Source organism: Sphaeramia orbicularis, chromosome 22, assembly GCF_902148855.1.
Source record: "Sphaeramia orbicularis chromosome 22, fSphaOr1.1, whole genome shotgun sequence".
Classification (NCBI taxonomy): Eukaryota; Metazoa; Chordata; class Actinopteri; order Kurtiformes; family Apogonidae; genus Sphaeramia; species Sphaeramia orbicularis.
Window position 1 is genome coordinate 36,643,098 of NC_043978.1, and position 17,358 is coordinate 36,660,455.

Genomic DNA, 17,358 nt, shown 5'->3' on the forward strand with positions numbered 1-17,358 from the left:
TGTGAAAATGCCCATAAATGTAAGCAAAAATGTTAAAAAGCCAATATGTAGCATAGTTCAGAAAGTTGACCTGATTGAGCAAAATTAATGTGATTTTTGGATTCAGCACACCAAAATTATCCTAAATCAGCTCAAAAAACTTAATAAATTTGTCGTTGACCAGTGTAATCCTTCGCATGTATACATACAGAGACGACAGGAGAAAAGAACAATGGCTACATTTTCAGTAGTTTTATTGAAAAATGCCTCTTCTGTTTCAGAAATAAATAAGAAAATAAGGCTGTGTGGAATTCACAAAATGTGCAGTTAAAACATGAGAAAAGCAATTCTACGTCAATAGTCTTGCAACCAAATCCAACTGCACTGATAGAAAACAACAATTATATTCTGACTTAGAACTCCTCAGTAAATATACAACACAAACATGCAATTCCACCTTTGGTAACAGAAGATATCAAAACAAAACAATACGTTTGATCTGTTACAATAAGTCAGATTAGCATTTGGTTTACAGGCCTTATACAACATTGGACAACTCTTTGGTAAATCTTTGATATTTCAATAAACCTTTTTGCTGGGGGTGGTGGTGGGGGGGGTATCTGAAACAGTTTTCCGTACTGAAATCTGACATAGACAAAGACAACATGGGTGGTCCAAAAACATACATACTGTACTTCCTTTGACACACTTTCTGCTGGTTTTCACATGATTAGTGCAGTACACAATGAAGTCTGATAAACACTTGCAGTTATATTACAAGCAGACACTTAAGGGAACACTTAGCAAGCACACAGGTTTGTAATGAAGGAACATGTAGTTTTGTATTAAACTTGCTAAACTTTCTCATGTCAAAAAAATATATATGTTCAATATAGCCAGGGGTATCAAACCCATAGGTACTAAGTTTGGTTCTGATATCACTTCATCCTCACATATGTGATCATTGAAGTTATTTCAACATTACACTTTCTGAGAACTCCTCACTGTAGCTATGATGCTAGCTTTTCTGTATTGTCTTGTGGTAGCGATCTCTTTCTTCGTTGGGTTCCTGTGTAACCAGGTGACTGTATTGTCTCAAACTCTCCAGCTGGCTCCACAGGTATAGACACTACCTCAGGTCCAGGCTGGAAGCGGCCAGCTAGAAAATATTCGGGATGGCCAATCAAAAAAAAATTGCTTTTTCTACAACTTCTCACATGCACAAATTAAATTATATTGCACTATGGACTTCAGAAAAATGCCCTGTGTCAAACCACCACTTCTTACTTTCTCCTCTTTTTTTGGTCTTGAATGAAACATACAAAATACTGAGAAAAAAAAAAGCTAAATAAAAACTGCTTCAAAATGCTGTGATGACATTTACAATCAAGCTACTGGATAATAAAACATAGCAAAATAACCAGGTGATGCTACAAATGACACATGGAAATGGCAAGAGACCAACATTTAGCACTGATATGGCAAACATACACATAAAACACAATGATTAAAAGTACATATGAACATGCTTCAGTCTGAATCAGAGCTGTTTAGGTCACTTAAGGCATCATAAACAGAGGTTATGCTGGTGGTAAGTAAGCAGAAGGTTATGAGGCACAAGCTCAATACAGATGTTAACTTGAATTTTTAGTGAAATGTCCTGGTTCATACATCATTTACAAGGCACAAAACATTAGTTTTATTTACACATATCACCTCTACATTAACGTTGCTTTCAGTTATGAGATCCTCTTTGTTAGTAGTTGTTTTGGGTTGTGTTTGTACATGCTCCTTCCTTCGTAGAAATGCTGTCTCTGTTTTTTTCCCCCAACGGTTTGCGGTTCAAGATACAAACAGGCCAGCAGGTTGCCATCACTGTAGCTTGTAGCTGTGAGATGATGTTAGTGCCAGTCTGCTCCGGTCTGTTTTTTTGTTACTTTTTTGGCTTTCATAATATTTTAATGTTCAATAATTATGTCCATGGTGATTATCCTTACGTGCCCAATTGCAAATGGGCAAACATCTCAGAAACAGGACTTCAAAGTGTAAGCGGCACAGGTGACTTAGAACGTTTACTATGCCAAACCTGGAAATAGTTAAGAAAGGGTGTGAGTCTTCTCTGTGGAACAAAGTTATTAGCATCTTTGATTCAATGTAAGTAACCATACACATCTAGCTAGAATGCTTTACATGCCAGTTTCAAAATTATACAACAAATGTATGGAGGTATAGGATTATAGTGGCTCCCAACTGGGCTCCTTACAAAAATAATTCTTGATTTTATTAGGATAAATGTTTTGGTACACATACATCCATATCTCCATACATTAACAAAGAAAGAAGTAGTGCATTGAGTTGCAAATGAAATTAGTGTGCATACATTTAGTCTCTTATCTACTGTTGTGCCATGCAGGGCCTAAATGGTGTTGGTTGTACCTGTGTATCCTTGTCCATTGTAAGGAATGCCAACACACTGAGAGGAGTCGCAGTATCCAGGAGGTCCTGGTGGTCCCCTCACCCCAGGGGTACCCTGGCGACCTGGAGGGCCACGAGCCCCAGAAGAGCCAGATGGTCCCGGGGGTCCCGTTCTCGACTCGCCTGGTGGCCCTGCAAAAAAAACAGGGAGAGAAAACTCACTGACATCACCAGTAAATCTTTTGTGGAAATGGTGGGGGCAACACAGGGCTGTAGTGCTGCAATTTAAACGTTTCAATGGCTCAATTAAAAAGCTTGACCAAAAAAAAAAAAAAAAAAAAAAAAAAAGCTATAGTCTGGGGCTGTGGAGTTACCCCCCGGCCCCGTCTGTCTAGACGGTTAAAATTCAGGATGGAATTTCCCCGGTCTCTCCTTCTTTCTCTCTCTCTCTCTCCCTCTGTTTTAAGTGAGCCCATGTGTTGTCAATGAAGCCACCAAAGAAAGCTCATTGTACAACAATCTGATTCTCCCACACACAAACACACACACAACAGTGAGTCATCAGCATGGACTTCCTCCCACTGGTTTTTCTCACTTCATTCACAGAAACAGACATATCAGTGTTTGGTCCTGTGGGACTGACATCAATAGACAGTCCATGCTGTTTTGTAATTGTAATTCCCAAGGGAAAGGGGATCTTACCAAGTGGTTTAGAGGTTTACAGAAAACTTACAGAATCTAAACTGTGACTGTAGAGAAGGCTTTCTGAAACATATCAGCCAAATAACAATTAAATAGTTCTTTTTGGAAGTGCATCCTCTCATTGACTTCCTTATTCAAAATTGCCTAAAATCTAAAACAGCAAAATTCCTCCTTCATGATTGATTTCAATACATTCCATTAAAGGTATAACTTTTCATATGTGCACAATGTTTGGAGAAACTGAACATATACAAGATGTAAATCGTTAAGTAAGGAAAGAATTGGGAATATGTTTGGGCTCTTTCCAAAGAATTTATGTAGTGCAGCTGCCTAAATGAAGGTGTCTGACACACATATAGTGTAGGTAAGCTCTGGAATGTGTCATTTTAATTGGACTAATGGGAGTACTCTGAGTCCTAAAAAAGGTCAATACAAAGGGTGAGAAGTTGTCACCGTGAACCTTGGATTTAGTGTTCGATTAAGTTGTAAGAGAACAGTGGGAGCTGCAGACAGCCTGCAGCTGCCGGAGAACAAGGTTGAACAGAGGAATCTAAGTTGTTTGCTTATGTTTATTGCTGTGAGAGACACAAACATGTCTCGACATTTGGCTTTGCTTAATTTCAGGATCCTTTTCAACAAACAAATCACAATAGAATCTACATAAAGTGGTTTTTTTTTTTGTTTTTTTTTTTACATGCATTATTGAGAAAGGCAAATTATGTTACCTGGTGGCCCAGTTGCACCTCTTTGTCCTCTGGTACCGACTCCTGAAGGACCCCTCTCGCCCTTCTCTCCTGGCAAACCTACAACCCCAGAGAAAAGAGAAATCACTGGGAGCTCATATCTGAATTAATGACTAAATCATATAATGTGTTGTAATATACATTCAGATAATAAATATATATATATATATATATATATGTATATATATATATATAAAATATACCTCTTTCTCCTTGATTTCCAGGTAAACCTGGGCTTCCTGGGAAACCAGTTCGACCAGGCTGTCCAGGCTCTCCTCTGCTTCCCTGGTTGCCAGGAGGGCCAGGAGGACCAGGTGGCCCTGGAGAGTTGCTACGATATCCAGAAGGAATCTGGTTGAGCATCATGTCAATTCTGCTCATTTGACCTGCAGGAGAAGATTAAAAACGGTGTGACTCTGAAGACATTTATACTTAAAGAAGTGAAACCGTTTGAAGTTTAAGGAGTCATTGCTCACTGTTCACAAGCTGTTCACAAACTTGTCTGGCGATGGATCGCATCATATTTTGAGAAGCAAAGTCTCCCTGGAAAACAAAGACATTTTCATGAAGTGATGCCATTGTTCTTTGATTGATAACTGGTGCTTGATTGTTTCATAAAATGATACACACCCTCTCTCCCTTCTCTCCTTTAAGGCCAACGGGTCCCTGTGAACAAGAGTAATGTACTGGTAAGCAGATATCCAGATGCACTGAATACGTATTATAAGTCTGATTTATTATAAAGACCAGGCATTGCCATTGTCCTTGAGCTTTATATTGCCATGTGATCATATATGTGTGTCCTGTTCGTCATTACATACTGGGTTTCCTGGTTCTCCTGGTTTCCCTGGTTTGCCAGTAATTCCGGGTACACCAGGATTTCCAGGGCTTCCCTGAAAAAAGGAAAAAGCACAGAAATAGTGTTGTTTATCTTGCATTACTACACAGTAAACATAATTGCAACGTTTAACTCCTGCTCCCTGTTAACGGTTGTGTAACAGGCTTTAAGTTGGGATTTATACTTTGACATCTGTAGTGCATGTGGCACAATCTGCCAAGATCACTAAAGAGGAGATGGAAACACACACATCTATGCCCAACAGCTACACACAGCCACAGTTAATGACTCCTGGAGCAGTCAGGATAGTATAGTGCATGTAAATTCTATACTGGCGTGAGGCCTGTTGGCATGATGGCTGAATTAAGTAGATTCAGACCTTCCCAAACCACAGAAAAAGAAAATTAGATGCATGCGGGCACCATCCTCAGAACAGTGGAGGGGTATAGAGACTATAGTCTGCTTTCTTTTACAACAGAGTGCAACTGGGGACTCGGAGGAGTAATTATCATAGATACATCAGGAAATAAGAAACGCTCCAAGGGATAGTCATTGGACTTTTTCCTGTACAACTTAAAGACAAAGACACAAACACATACTCACCATGGGCCCTGGTGGACCTCTGGGTCCAGATGATCCCTCCTTTCCTGGTGGTCCCTATGCAGAAACAACATACAATCACAAATGGGTTACAACACACAGGGGACCCTGTCCATGCAATACATCAGTGTCATGACTATATTGGTTTTAGCCTTGAGTTTGTCATTTTAGATGTCAGTGTGGAGTAACGGTTCAATTACTTTGCCTGATGCAAGTGAGAGCATGCAGTGAAAGTGCAAAAAATGCACAACTTTACTGCATGCACTGAGCTAAGTGGATGATTACATGCAAACATGAGTTTAAGTAAGTGTTAGACACATTTGTAGCCTTTGAACACAATGTGGACACAAAACAGGCCTGGAGGTAGGTCTTACCCGCGCTCCGCTTGGTCCAACAGGGCCCAGAGGACCACGTGGCCCAGGAGCACCCTGGGAAAAAAATAGACACACTTAATCAAATGCTAATGATCAGGAACAGTACATTTATTGAGCTCCCTAAAGTGACTATTGAACAAGAATCTACAGGAGTTTCCCATTTATTTAGCCAAAGATAATATCATGTTACTACTCATAAATGTAACAATATCCCACTTGACTGTTGGCACATTTTGTCTATGAAGCTGCATAGACAGCTCTGTCATAGAAACCTTTATTGTATAAACTTAGCAGTTTACAATGGTGCCAATAAGCTTAGAGGACCTTCATCTGAATTATCTCATTGTATTCAGAGGCCAGAATAACCAGTGCTCTCTGCAGCTGGATTGTGGGAAGTGGTTGAATGACCTCAGCTGGGTGAATAAATGGGTGTTCAGCCAGAAAATGTAATGTCAGCCAACTCAAAAATGCCCTGCCCCTCCATAAGAAAGTTCCATGTAACATAAATTCTACAAACTCATCCTTACTAAAGCCTTAATATTATTAATATGGAAAGCCTCCAAGAACTTTAACTTTGAGAGTTATGTAAATGATTTTATTTGACTTCTGTTTCATTTGAGAAGTCCCCACAATGACATCTACTGTAACTGAAAGACAGTTACGCTTTTAACAGACATCTTTACCAATGTAAAATCATTTTCAATTATGAGACTGGAGGAGAATACTTTCCAATCCTCATTTCCCCCTTGGTAACATGAGTCTATGCTTCGTAACAATTTAACTGCATCACTGGCCTTCTACTGTTTGTCAATCAACCGGCTGATCTGAGAGTGTGGGACTCCCTGAGGATGGCATGGTAAACCTCCCACTTTGAATGTGGTTTCAATCTAGGCATGTGGACTGAATTCAGGCTCCAGTAGCAATGCTGCTCTCTATGGATAGTCTCCCGTTTCCTGTTCATAAACCACAAAATGAGAGGGGGAGTACTTACTTGCAGACCAGCCAGGCCTGGGTCTCCAGGATCTCCCTTTGGTCCCTGTCGACCCTGAAGGCGGAGGAGGAAAATTTAAGTTTGCAAGTAGTCTTTCTTTCATACTTTTAGTCTGTAATTGTGATTGATTTCATTGTTTTGACAAGAACATCTGCAGGTAAGATAATAAAGAAGCCCTTTAGCTGTTGGCTTGAATATGTTTTGACTACAGTTGTAAATCCACCCCACTAGTGGATCTGTAACAGAGAGTATACCACAAATCCCACACATTTCACATAAACTGCAAATTCATATCAGCATGAACACTAATCATAAGTGATAGCATCTGTCATATAAATTAGACTCCCTTTACTGCTGATAGTTAGACTTTTTGCTCCCTAGTCAGAGTTATACTGAATACTTACAGGTTCTCCAGGTAGAGAAAGTCCATTAGGGCCTTGTGGACCTGGTGGTCCCATTGCGCCTGGAAGTCCTGGTTCACCTCGTGGACCCAAAGGACCCTAACCCATTATCCAGACAAAAACCAAAGCTGTTATTAGCCACAGTCTAAAAGAACCTACCAGGCAACCCTATTCAGCCTTCCAAATTGAGACAATGTACATTAACAGCGGTAGGAAATGGGCTTTTAAGGTACTCAACATAGGCCCCTTTAAATCAAGCTGAGGAAAAATATACAGCAGTATGTGATAACCAAATTCAGATGTGTGCAATTTTCATTGTCTTGTGGTGAAAGCTAACATATGCCTGTGTTATAAAGTTTGGAAATGGCAACGGGGCTAACCATTATTATCAGATTATTAAGCTTTATTATTATGTAAGCAAGCTTCACTGACTATAAAACACCCCTTTGTGTGGTATTTCTCTTTCTGTCAACACTGGTAAAAATACAAACCAAGAACATTTCTAACACACTTCAAGTAATGAATAGTTTGACTCACGGCAGTGCCTGGGTCTCCTCTATCTCCTCGTGGTCCTTTAGAACCTGGGCTACCCTGGAAAAGTAAGAAATACAGAGTAAGTGTAACAGCGGGGGCCGATTCCAAAAGCCCTAAAACCCAAAGCCATACAAAATCCTCACTGGGGCTCAGAGTTTTACCAAGCACACATATTCCAGACTTCTCTTCAAGACTTTTACTGTTGTTTTTCCGACAGACATTTATCTTTTGACACTTCTCCCTGAGCCCAAATGTCTTCACATGCTCATGTGAAGTCCTCACATGCCACATGCTCAGTCTCATCCTCAGCTGCTCTTTCCAAAGGAAAAGAAAATACCACCTCTAATGCTAAAGACATCCTCAGTCTATTTAGTTTCAAGCTGTATAGCAGGTAAATGTCAAGTAGCAGTATTTATAACTGTGTGTAACAGCATGGGTCAGCAGAAAAGAATATGGCATTATTATTAAAACATACATGACTTCTGAGGAAAACAGTTTAGTAAGTGAAGACAGACAAAAGAGGAGGAGGTGAAGACAGATAAGGAGGGATAATAGTGTATTTACCGAAGGTCCAGGAGGTCCCTGGGGGCCGATACTGTCCTGTGTGCATGTGCAAGAGTGGGGAAGAGATGGACACTTGGCCTCGTCTCTCTGAGAAGGAAGAAAGACGATACAGGCATTAGAAAAAGAAACAGAAACTCACAAGAAGTCTTCCTATAGTGTATTTCACACCCTCTGATAATTGAGACCATGTTTTAGCATTCCACACAATTCAGGAGACAAAGAAGAATGTCCTTGATATACATTTTTGACAGTATTCTGGCAATCTGTGCATTTTCGTTGTAAGTACTTTAAGAAAAAGAGACCGTTTTGAAATCCTTTAAAGGTTATGATGGAACAGTGGCTCATTCTGAAATGTGACTGGATTCAGTAATGTCAGTATGAGGGTTTAAGCCCAGATACTCTGAAACATCTGCAAACCTTTTGGATTTTTTTTAAATGAGTATGTGACATAATGAGTTACATAACACTGCAATCATTGACATATTAATACTGGATGCAAATTACAGATAAATTACTTGTAATTGGCTAATGTGCATGCATCCGGTATTTCCCATACTGTATCAAAATAAATATGATTTACAGTCTGCTTCATGATCCAAAGGAGAACTTGTTTTCATGTATTTGGGGGGTCACAGTGGCAACGCTCAAATTAGCAAAATTACACAGAATACAAGGTTCTATTCAGTTCAGACACTTGCTTTCTGAGCAGCTAGCCAGACTTGCATTTTACATTGAAGACATATAGTTTTGACTGTTAAACTGGAATAATCTATGACTGTATACAGAATTAAGAACCTACAGCTTCAAGATGGATGGTTGTAGGATATTTAAGAATGTAATCAATATAACAAAACATCTCTCCTCATAGTCAAAGAGTTCACATATGTCCTATGGATTTGACTTGAGGACAGTAATCCTCTGACATATGCTAAAATGACACTTGTTCTTACCGTGGAAGGCAGGTCACAGCATTTATCTCTGCTGATCCAGCTCAAGCTGCAGACAATATCAAACATCTGGAGCTGGAACTACACAACAGAACAAGGGAAAAAAAAACATTGAGCAGCTTTACAAAAGAGTTCATAATAAAAAAAAAGCACGTTGTGCAAAAACAGACAACAATGAGATCCTAAGAGAAATATAAAGATACGGGCTTTCATCCTTCCAATAGTCACTGAGAGCACTTTAAATTTAATTGTGCATCCACGCACAAGAGGTTTTGGTATTCATTCTTTGGAAAGTTGTGAGATGCTCTTCCAAATGTGTTTTTCCAATCCTTCAAGATTTTAACAAGTTTGAGTTCTTTTCACTTACTGTTGCAGACTGCCTCTTTCCGCCTCCAGACTTGGCCAGCTTGCCAAGAACTTCATAGCCATCCACTGTGATGTTGTTGGCCTCCTTGATGGGCTTCTCTGCCACCTCTTGGCAGTCTACATTGAGCTTGACTTTTTCTGGAGAGATGCTGATGTGGAGCTACAGGAGAGAGAGATAATGAAGAGAGGGCAATATTAACAAAACATTCTTGTCTTCTCAAAACTTTGCTGCTGCCAGCTTCGTTGCAACACAATTATTTGGCAAAAACTACTGAGAGCGTTAGAGATTTTGAAAAGCTGGGTTTGGCAATCAGTTCTTGTTGGAAAGGGCATGATTGCCTTTTAAATATAAAAGGAAAGTGTAACCATAAGGGTAGGAACAATGTAACTGAACCTTTGTGAACCATGTTGTCAGAAGCTTAGAAAGATGCTGATACTGTATTACACGTAATTTCAGGGAAAACTCAGGGTATTGTTTAGTCTTTGCAGAGTCAGTTAATCATAGATTCTGATATTACCCTAGAGTGGTTACTGATTTGGCGCACATAAGCTGTCTGATGCCTCTACAGATGAACAGATCGTGAAAGGGAAACACACAATGGCTGGCATTTCCCTAAAGCTGTAGTGTGTGATTGTATAACAACAGAGAATGACAAAGTGCCAGGTTTTATAGTTTCCTGTCCAAAGAGCCTTGCTCCACATCTTGAAACGATATCATTTGCGGTGTGCCATCAAAAGTGCTACACTTTCCATACTTTTCCTTCACAGTTGCAAATTTTCCTCTGCTCAACCGTCAGACAAGCTTTTCTTTATGTCAGGAAAAAGCAAGCTACCATTCTTTCTACAAAGCCATACCAACCACAGTGCGAGCCATAGTTCTTGGCAACCAATCACAAAATTACAGTTGACTTCCTTGGCAACAGAATAAACTGTCTGGCGGACCGCAAGGGGAGAGGGTGTCATTTATCCCAGGATCCTGGCATGAATATATTATACCATGATGCTCTTGAGGGCCTACCAAAACAACTTTCAATGATATACTGGGATAGCAAATAATGAGCATGTATATATTACCTCACTAACCAATAAGTAAACACAACTTAAAAAAAAAAAAGCCTTCAGTTGATGGAAAATAAGCTTTTAAGAAAACTAACTTTCTAGTGACTAGTGCTCTCACAGCTGATGGGTCTTGCTGTTAAGCGATCTAGTCTTACTGAGGTGACGTGTTGACAGATGAACAATTTTCATTCATCAATTGTTAACAGAGAGGGTTTCACTGTGCTTCCCTGTGTCAACACTCTACAGTCAGAGGACATATGGTAAGACTTCAGACTGACACCGTCTCTGCTCCAGTACAGTTGATATATTTCCATGATCTCTATCAGATTAGATTTTATTGTTCTTGGCTTAGTGTTGAGTGTTTCTCCATTTTTCGTAATCCTGAACCTTGAAAGCTTCACAGCCCTCATTTGGTCAACGCACTAATGAGCAGGTGGTGGGACTCTTCTCTGTAAAAATACATTGGAGGTTGAGTTGGCTTTTGTTGAATCAAATATGCCGACGCTTGAATGTATAATCTGAATTCCACTGTTGAACCAGTCAGTTTCATTTTATTTCACCTAATCCGGTTTTTGTGAACAGACAATTCTAAAAACTTGATATGTGCTAAACACAGAGAATAACTGTGTAAATGTTGGGATATGTTTTCTCCTTTTTCCAGTCTGTTTTTTGAGCCATGTAAAAAGACAAAGATGTCTACCAATCTACAAAGAGAAAGTATGATAGAAAAAATAAGTACAAGAGTGTTCATTAAGCTTGTAACGAACCCAAAGCCAGGAACATGGAGTGTTTTGGCTTTGTTGAGACCTCTATTCACCTCCCTGTCGCTCTTAATTACAGTATGCATATATTGGCATGGCCATCCTAGCCAGGTCCTGGAAAGAAAAGTTTGAAGGACTTGGTGCAAGATTTCAAAAAGAACAATGAAGTTAATGTGTTTCTCAGCGTGGAGTACATTGCGTTGCGTGGCTCATTGCAACTTACACACACAAACTTAGACTGGTGAAAATCTGAACACATGAATAGTCACTATGACTTATGGAAAATGTCTTCTCCACTTTGGTTTACAGGAAGGGTCCCTCTATGGTATCCCACCCTCTGAGTGTGGGAGGGGGTTCCCAAGTGGGCAAATGAGTGGCTACCATCTGCTAAAGTCATCTCTGAGAGCTTTCACACATGTTCAGCTAGTGTTAGACCATTAACCTCTCCAGCGTGTGTTAACCTTTATTAATTAGCTTGAAAATAAAGTTAGATGTGAACCAACACCGTGGCACATTAAGTATATTAACAACAATCAGTAGCTCCAACCGATTCCCCACTTCATACTTAATGGATGATAGTGGTAACTTAAACAGCAACTGACTTTCTGCTGCATAGTTTTGTTTTCCTTCACTCATGGAGTTCTCCCCAACTGCCATTTAAGCCTCATCATTGGTCACTTTGGTTTCAGTACACACGAAAACACACACACACACACACACACACACACACACACACACACACACACACACATATTGAGGGTATTGTATAATAGCCCTGGACAAAGTGTTGGGAAACCACTGACAACATGTAAACACACACTACCACAGCAGTCGGTAGTGGCACTTACCCAGCAGACCAGTAAATAAGCAGCTAGGTAGACCGCTGCAGACTCACCAGCTCATGGAACAGCAGCTACAGCACCACAAAGTAGCCACTCACTGTACATTCAGACTACAGTCTCCACCATGGCCGCAGACTCAGAGAACACACACACATTCACATACAAATCAGGCCGCTGTCCAACTGGAACAGCACAGTGATGTCATTTTTTTAATCCACTCCTGACCCAACATTTTCCAAGGTCCCATTCATTCATGATGTTACCCTACAATTAGTTGTGTAGATGCAAAATGGTCAAATTGGAAAGCCATTTACAGTAGACTCTGATCTGAGAGCCAATATACTGTATCGCTTTCATCAGTCATTCGGTTCAAGAAACTACACTTTGTAATATCAGGAAGTGGGCGAACTTTGATGTTGGATAAGGCCCTGGTAGACTGAAAAAAGTCAGTCGTTTTGATTACCTTAGAGGGAGTAGGGATAAGAAGCTTGTGTACAAAATAGGGGGCAAACTGTCCTTGGCAAAAAATTCAAATGCAATTGGACGTGACTCTGAGTACATTGGAACCAGTCGTTTTTCCCTGCAGTGATGAATCTAGCGAGTCATTCTAGGTCAGTATGAAAATACACTGTCCTTCATTGTTCTCTACACCCTGCTGCTGAGGATGTTTTATATTTGCTGCTGCTTTGAGTTGGAAGTAAAGACAGTTGATGTCTCTTTTTAACTCTTGCTGTGGCCTCACAAGGCTCTGTGCTGTGTAACTGCGATCATAGTTGTTGGTTTGGCATGTGGGTCTAATGTGGGGGATTTAACCACTGAAGAGAAACAAAAGTTTGCAAAACAATAATACCACGGTGGGTGGTTATTTGAAATTAGAAGAATTTATGTGACAATTTGGTTTGCGTTATTGAATCATTTAATTATGAGCTCCCCTTAGGGAGTTCAACCTCCTGCATCAAAGATAGGACAGATGATAGTTTCATTCACTTACAAATGCAAGCAGAAGATAAATTTGGACAATGGAAAGCTGTTGAAACTAGAGCCAAACTACCATATTTCCTTGTGAAGTGACCTGGAAGCTTATGGATTAAGGATCCCCAGCACATAATTGTAACTAACTGGTCTGAGGCTCACCACAGAGTTTCGTTATATTTCATCCCAAATCTCTTCTTCTCCTGTTGTCTCTCATTATCTCTCCCTACAACTAATAAAGGTGAAAAATCTTTTAAGAAAATGCCTATAGTTTCACAGTCCTAATTCTGCCACTGTATTAATGAGCCAATGGCATGACTCTTTTCTACAAAAATGCAGAAGTGTTCCCATGTTTTATCTGGTATTTGTGAACAGATAAGGAAGCATTTGAAGCAGCTGTGATATCTAAGAAAATGTCCAATGTGTTTTCTTTCTCTCACAAACTACTGAGTGTTTGAAATCCTCCCTGACATTCAATTTCTTATTACGAAACAGCTTGAACAAAACATTTAAATATTTAAAAGAAATTAGATTACACAATTTGGCATGATGCTATGAAGTTCTCACTTCCAAACACATGGGAGTCACTGAGTGCAACTATTTATCCAATTACAACCTAAACAAAAATAAAATTGAAGAGTGTCTTGGCTGATGATGCACATAGTGGCAGACTGGTTTGGAATTCTCTTAACAACTACCAGGTCAGTCTTGGGTCTTGATGTGGTCAGACCTCCGTGGGTAACTTTAACAGTTTGCACATTATTTTCTCAAGATCACTTTAAGGTTATTTATAGCCTTCAGAATGCATTTATCAGATTTACTATGCATGTTCTGAAAAAACAAAGTTCAGTGTCAAACCAAGAAATAACCTGTTTTGTTATTGGATCTAAAATTTATGATGGATAGCAAGGAACGTATAGACTGGTAACAAGATACACTTACACAGCACTGGCTGTTTGTCAAAGAGTAGTTCAGTCAAATGAAATGAGGCATTAAAGTTAACACAAAGACAAGTGAAAGGGTTTAAAAAATATATATGAGAAAGGAAGCTGAATGAATGAAAACACTATTACAATACTGTGTGTAAATGGATATGGAAAGGATAATCAGGTGACCACAAAAGGTTCTCAAGCAGGCTAAAAGCCGGTGCCAAACTTCAATAACATCCACTCCTCTCCTTAAGAATCATGAGTTGTGTTTACCTTGTGGAAGCTCCCATGGAAAACCCTCTTCACTTGCTCCTCATTAAACATTGCTTTTTGGATCTCTCCTCGGGTGTCCTTGTTGTAGAACGTGATTGTTTTGCTGGAAGCTGAAAAGAGAAGATCCTTTGATGAATCCCTGACAGTGTGCTACAATGCAGTGGCACGCAAAGCTCAGACAAAACTATAGAGAACACATGGTTGTAGAGAAAGCAGAGGGATAAAGAGAAAGCAAGGAGGGATTAGGTCCATGCCTGTAATTATTTGCATGCATTTACCACAAGTGTAAGAAGACATTTGTAAAAGATATTTAAAAGTACAGGCTTTTTATTAAAGAAGTCAGAGTTGTGTGTTGACATCTAGCATTGTTTTAGTGAGCTATCATATCAGGCAAAAATCAGTTCACTTGGTCAATAAGTAATTCAGTTCAACTATATAATATTTCTTTCTTGTGTTAATAAATACAACTGTTAAAACTTGGCCCCTCATCTCCGGTCAGCCAATGAGGTAAAGTGAGCAGTGGCTGAGACCATTAAACCAAAGAGGGAAAGCATGCAGTAATTGCAAGAAAAAAAGTTTTATATTTTCCCTCTAAAGATATAAAATTGCAAGTCCAGCCCCTGAAGTTAGTAAATAAAAGCTGCACAGCTGTGCATAGGCTCCATATGGCCCTCCGGCTGAGGGGAAACTTACGGTTGACGGTGAGTCCAACCTCTGGGTTGTTGCTTTTGTCGGAAATCTGCCAGATATCAAAAGGTTCAGAGCCTGTGTCGGGGAGCATGCGGAAGAGCAGGATGATAGTGTAGGACGGGGGAAGACCTTCCGGATGGATCTCCCTGTTTGTGTACAAAAAAGTACATACATGAGTCACAACTGCACCCTCAGTGCAGTCAGAATACCACGTCAGAAATTCAACAATAAAGTTGCCACACAAAGATCATACATCTTGCAACAATGGTATAGCATCCATATTGTCACATAGGCTTCAGAACCTGTAAATGATTGCCAGTTTTCCCCCTGGCCTTGTAAAAAATTGCTCACATATTGAAAGTATTTTCTGTCCCCGGTCTTTTGCTGCAGTTCGAAGTGTTTCCATTCGTGCACATTAAGTCAATGGCTGCACCCAGGCACACAAAACACGCATCATTATAAACATATTAACAAGGTATTTTGAAGAGGTTTGGATACCCGAGTGGTTCTGCAATTTCCTAACACCACTTAAATGGGACCTAATAAAGAGACAGAGCTCTTGACCTCAGGGTGTTGTGCGCTCCCACTGTCATAGGTGGGAGGAGGGTCCAGATGAGGGACTTTTTAATCCTGCAGCCATTTTTCTTTCTTTAGCACCACATACTCCACAAGCTGCAGCAATAAATAGGCCTGCAGGCTTAGCGCCAAAGGGCAACAGGGAAACCCTACTGACTACAAAGACAACTAAGCATCATTATGAATAATGACTGTGGGCTGAGCAGGATTATGGTGCACAGGAGATAAGGCAAATAGGCTGGGAATATGCACATCGTGAGTCTCACACACCCCAAGTCTGACACACACAAACACTGTTTAGCCTCATCTCTTACTTGGTGGGCTGATTTAGGAAGGCATCCTTGTGTAGCCTGTAGGCAATGAAGCTGTTGAAGGAACCCGGCTCCATGGACACACCATTCATGCCAGCAAAATTTCGGTCTGTGATGTTGAAAGCCTCAAGCATCCTGAAGCCTGAAAGGGACAAAAACAGGAGCTGAGTTGAGAGCACTGAAAAAATAAATACTTATATAAATACTTATCTATCATACCATTGTATAGCATTCTAGCAATACCAACAACCTTTGTAGGGATTTGTCAGTGTGTGTAGTGTTCGCATGCTTACCAGGTGTGGTGAACCCATTGATGTAGATCAGGGGGCAAGCTGAAACAGGACAAGAAGTTGTAAGGGTTGGAAAAACAGATTAAGGTTTAGAGAATGTGATTCATCTGTCTTTGTGCAGTCCATTTCCTGGCAGTAAATCATCTTAAATCTGCGTCAATGGGTGTGCTTCCTGTTACCTCTGCAGGTGCACTAATCAACCAACAGAGTTGTTACAAAATCAAAGTCAAAGTAATGTTTTCCTCTTGGAACAGAGACATTTCTAACTAGAGGATAATTGTCTTTTAATGATATATCGTATAAATCTCTGTCTTACTGGAAGTGGCCGTTTCACAGATGAATGTGATCAGGTTGTCCTGGATCTTGGCAAAAGCGTCATAGTCATCTACCACAAACACATGTCTTTCACTGGGCTTGCTGCCAATAATCCTCAACTCTGTCATGTCCACATCAGCCACACCGACCACAAACACACTGTAGCCTGTGGAGAGAAAACACGCACACAAAAAACAAAGGCTATTGTTGAGCTTCCAATAACTACAAGCTGTTTCATCACTTTAGCAATTATTACAGAAGTTTATTAAATCTACCACAAATACTGGCTCAAATACTGACTATCAAAGTTTGATTAGTTCTGGAACGGCTCTGCTACATACACCACAGTTTGCTCAAAATATACAGCAGAGTCTACACATACGACAGTGATTAATAATTCCACACATACCAGCATGCTGCAGTTTTTCAGCGCTCTTTTTGACATCATCCTGAGAGCGTCCATCTGTGACCACCACCAGCACCTTTGGAACAGTCCTCCTCATGCCGCTGTCTGAGGTGAAAACCTTCTCATAGACATGCTTCATTGCAATGCCTAAACAAAAGAAGGAGATGAAAGAAGAGGGAATCAGAGATCAAGCCAAATCAACTCTATTCTTGTAGCACAATTAAACATTGTACCGGCTATATACAAACACCTCTTTTTTGGCATACCTGTCTTGGTGTTTCCTCCTCTGTAGCGGACGGTCTGTAAAGCTGATAACACTATGCCCTTGTCGTGGTATGTGTTAAGCTTGAACTCAGTCTTGGCGTCATCGCTGAACTGCACAAATGAGACCTATTACGGAAAAAAACAAGTATAATTAAGAGACAACAGCACAAACACAAATGGAAAAAAGACATAATATAAATACACTTGTTAATCATT

General features: G+C 40.1%; 1 protein-coding gene across 3 annotated transcripts in view; it reads right to left on the minus strand.

Moving 5' to 3' along the window:
* Positions 1 to 216: 216 nt before the first annotated feature.
* col12a1a (collagen, type XII, alpha 1a) overlaps positions 217 to 17,358 on the minus strand; it is a 56,845-nt gene continuing 39,703 nt past the window's right edge. For 2 of the 3 annotated variants that reach the window (XM_030127303.1, XM_030127302.1), the window contains 22 exons: positions 17,145 to 17,268; positions 16,882 to 17,025; positions 16,474 to 16,638; positions 16,161 to 16,199; positions 15,871 to 16,009; positions 14,984 to 15,126; positions 14,291 to 14,400; positions 9,456 to 9,614; positions 9,092 to 9,169; positions 8,142 to 8,228; positions 7,581 to 7,634; positions 7,047 to 7,142; positions 6,643 to 6,696; positions 5,652 to 5,705; positions 5,281 to 5,334; positions 4,661 to 4,732; positions 4,470 to 4,505; positions 4,316 to 4,382; positions 4,043 to 4,225; positions 3,822 to 3,899; positions 2,416 to 2,586; positions 217 to 1,138 (listed from right to left, as the gene is read on the minus strand). In XM_030127303.1, coding sequence (XP_029983163.1) covers positions 990 to 1,138; positions 2,416 to 2,586; positions 3,822 to 3,899; positions 4,043 to 4,225; positions 4,316 to 4,382; positions 4,470 to 4,505; positions 4,661 to 4,732; positions 5,281 to 5,334; positions 5,652 to 5,705; positions 6,643 to 6,696; positions 7,047 to 7,142; positions 7,581 to 7,634; positions 8,142 to 8,228; positions 9,092 to 9,169; positions 9,456 to 9,614; positions 14,291 to 14,400; positions 14,984 to 15,126; positions 15,871 to 16,009; positions 16,161 to 16,199; positions 16,474 to 16,638; positions 16,882 to 17,025; positions 17,145 to 17,268 — 2,256 coding nt within the window. In that variant the 3' untranslated portion in view covers positions 217 to 989. Of the gene's footprint in view, positions 1,139 to 1,284; positions 2,066 to 2,415; positions 2,587 to 3,821; positions 3,900 to 4,042; positions 4,226 to 4,315; positions 4,383 to 4,469; positions 4,506 to 4,660; positions 4,733 to 5,280; positions 5,335 to 5,651; positions 5,706 to 6,642; positions 6,697 to 7,046; positions 7,143 to 7,580; positions 7,635 to 8,141; positions 8,229 to 9,091; positions 9,170 to 9,455; positions 9,615 to 14,290; positions 14,401 to 14,983; positions 15,127 to 15,870; positions 16,010 to 16,160; positions 16,200 to 16,473; positions 16,639 to 16,881; positions 17,026 to 17,144; positions 17,269 to 17,358 lie in introns of those variants that run through there. The other variant, XM_030127304.1, reaches the window with a different exon arrangement.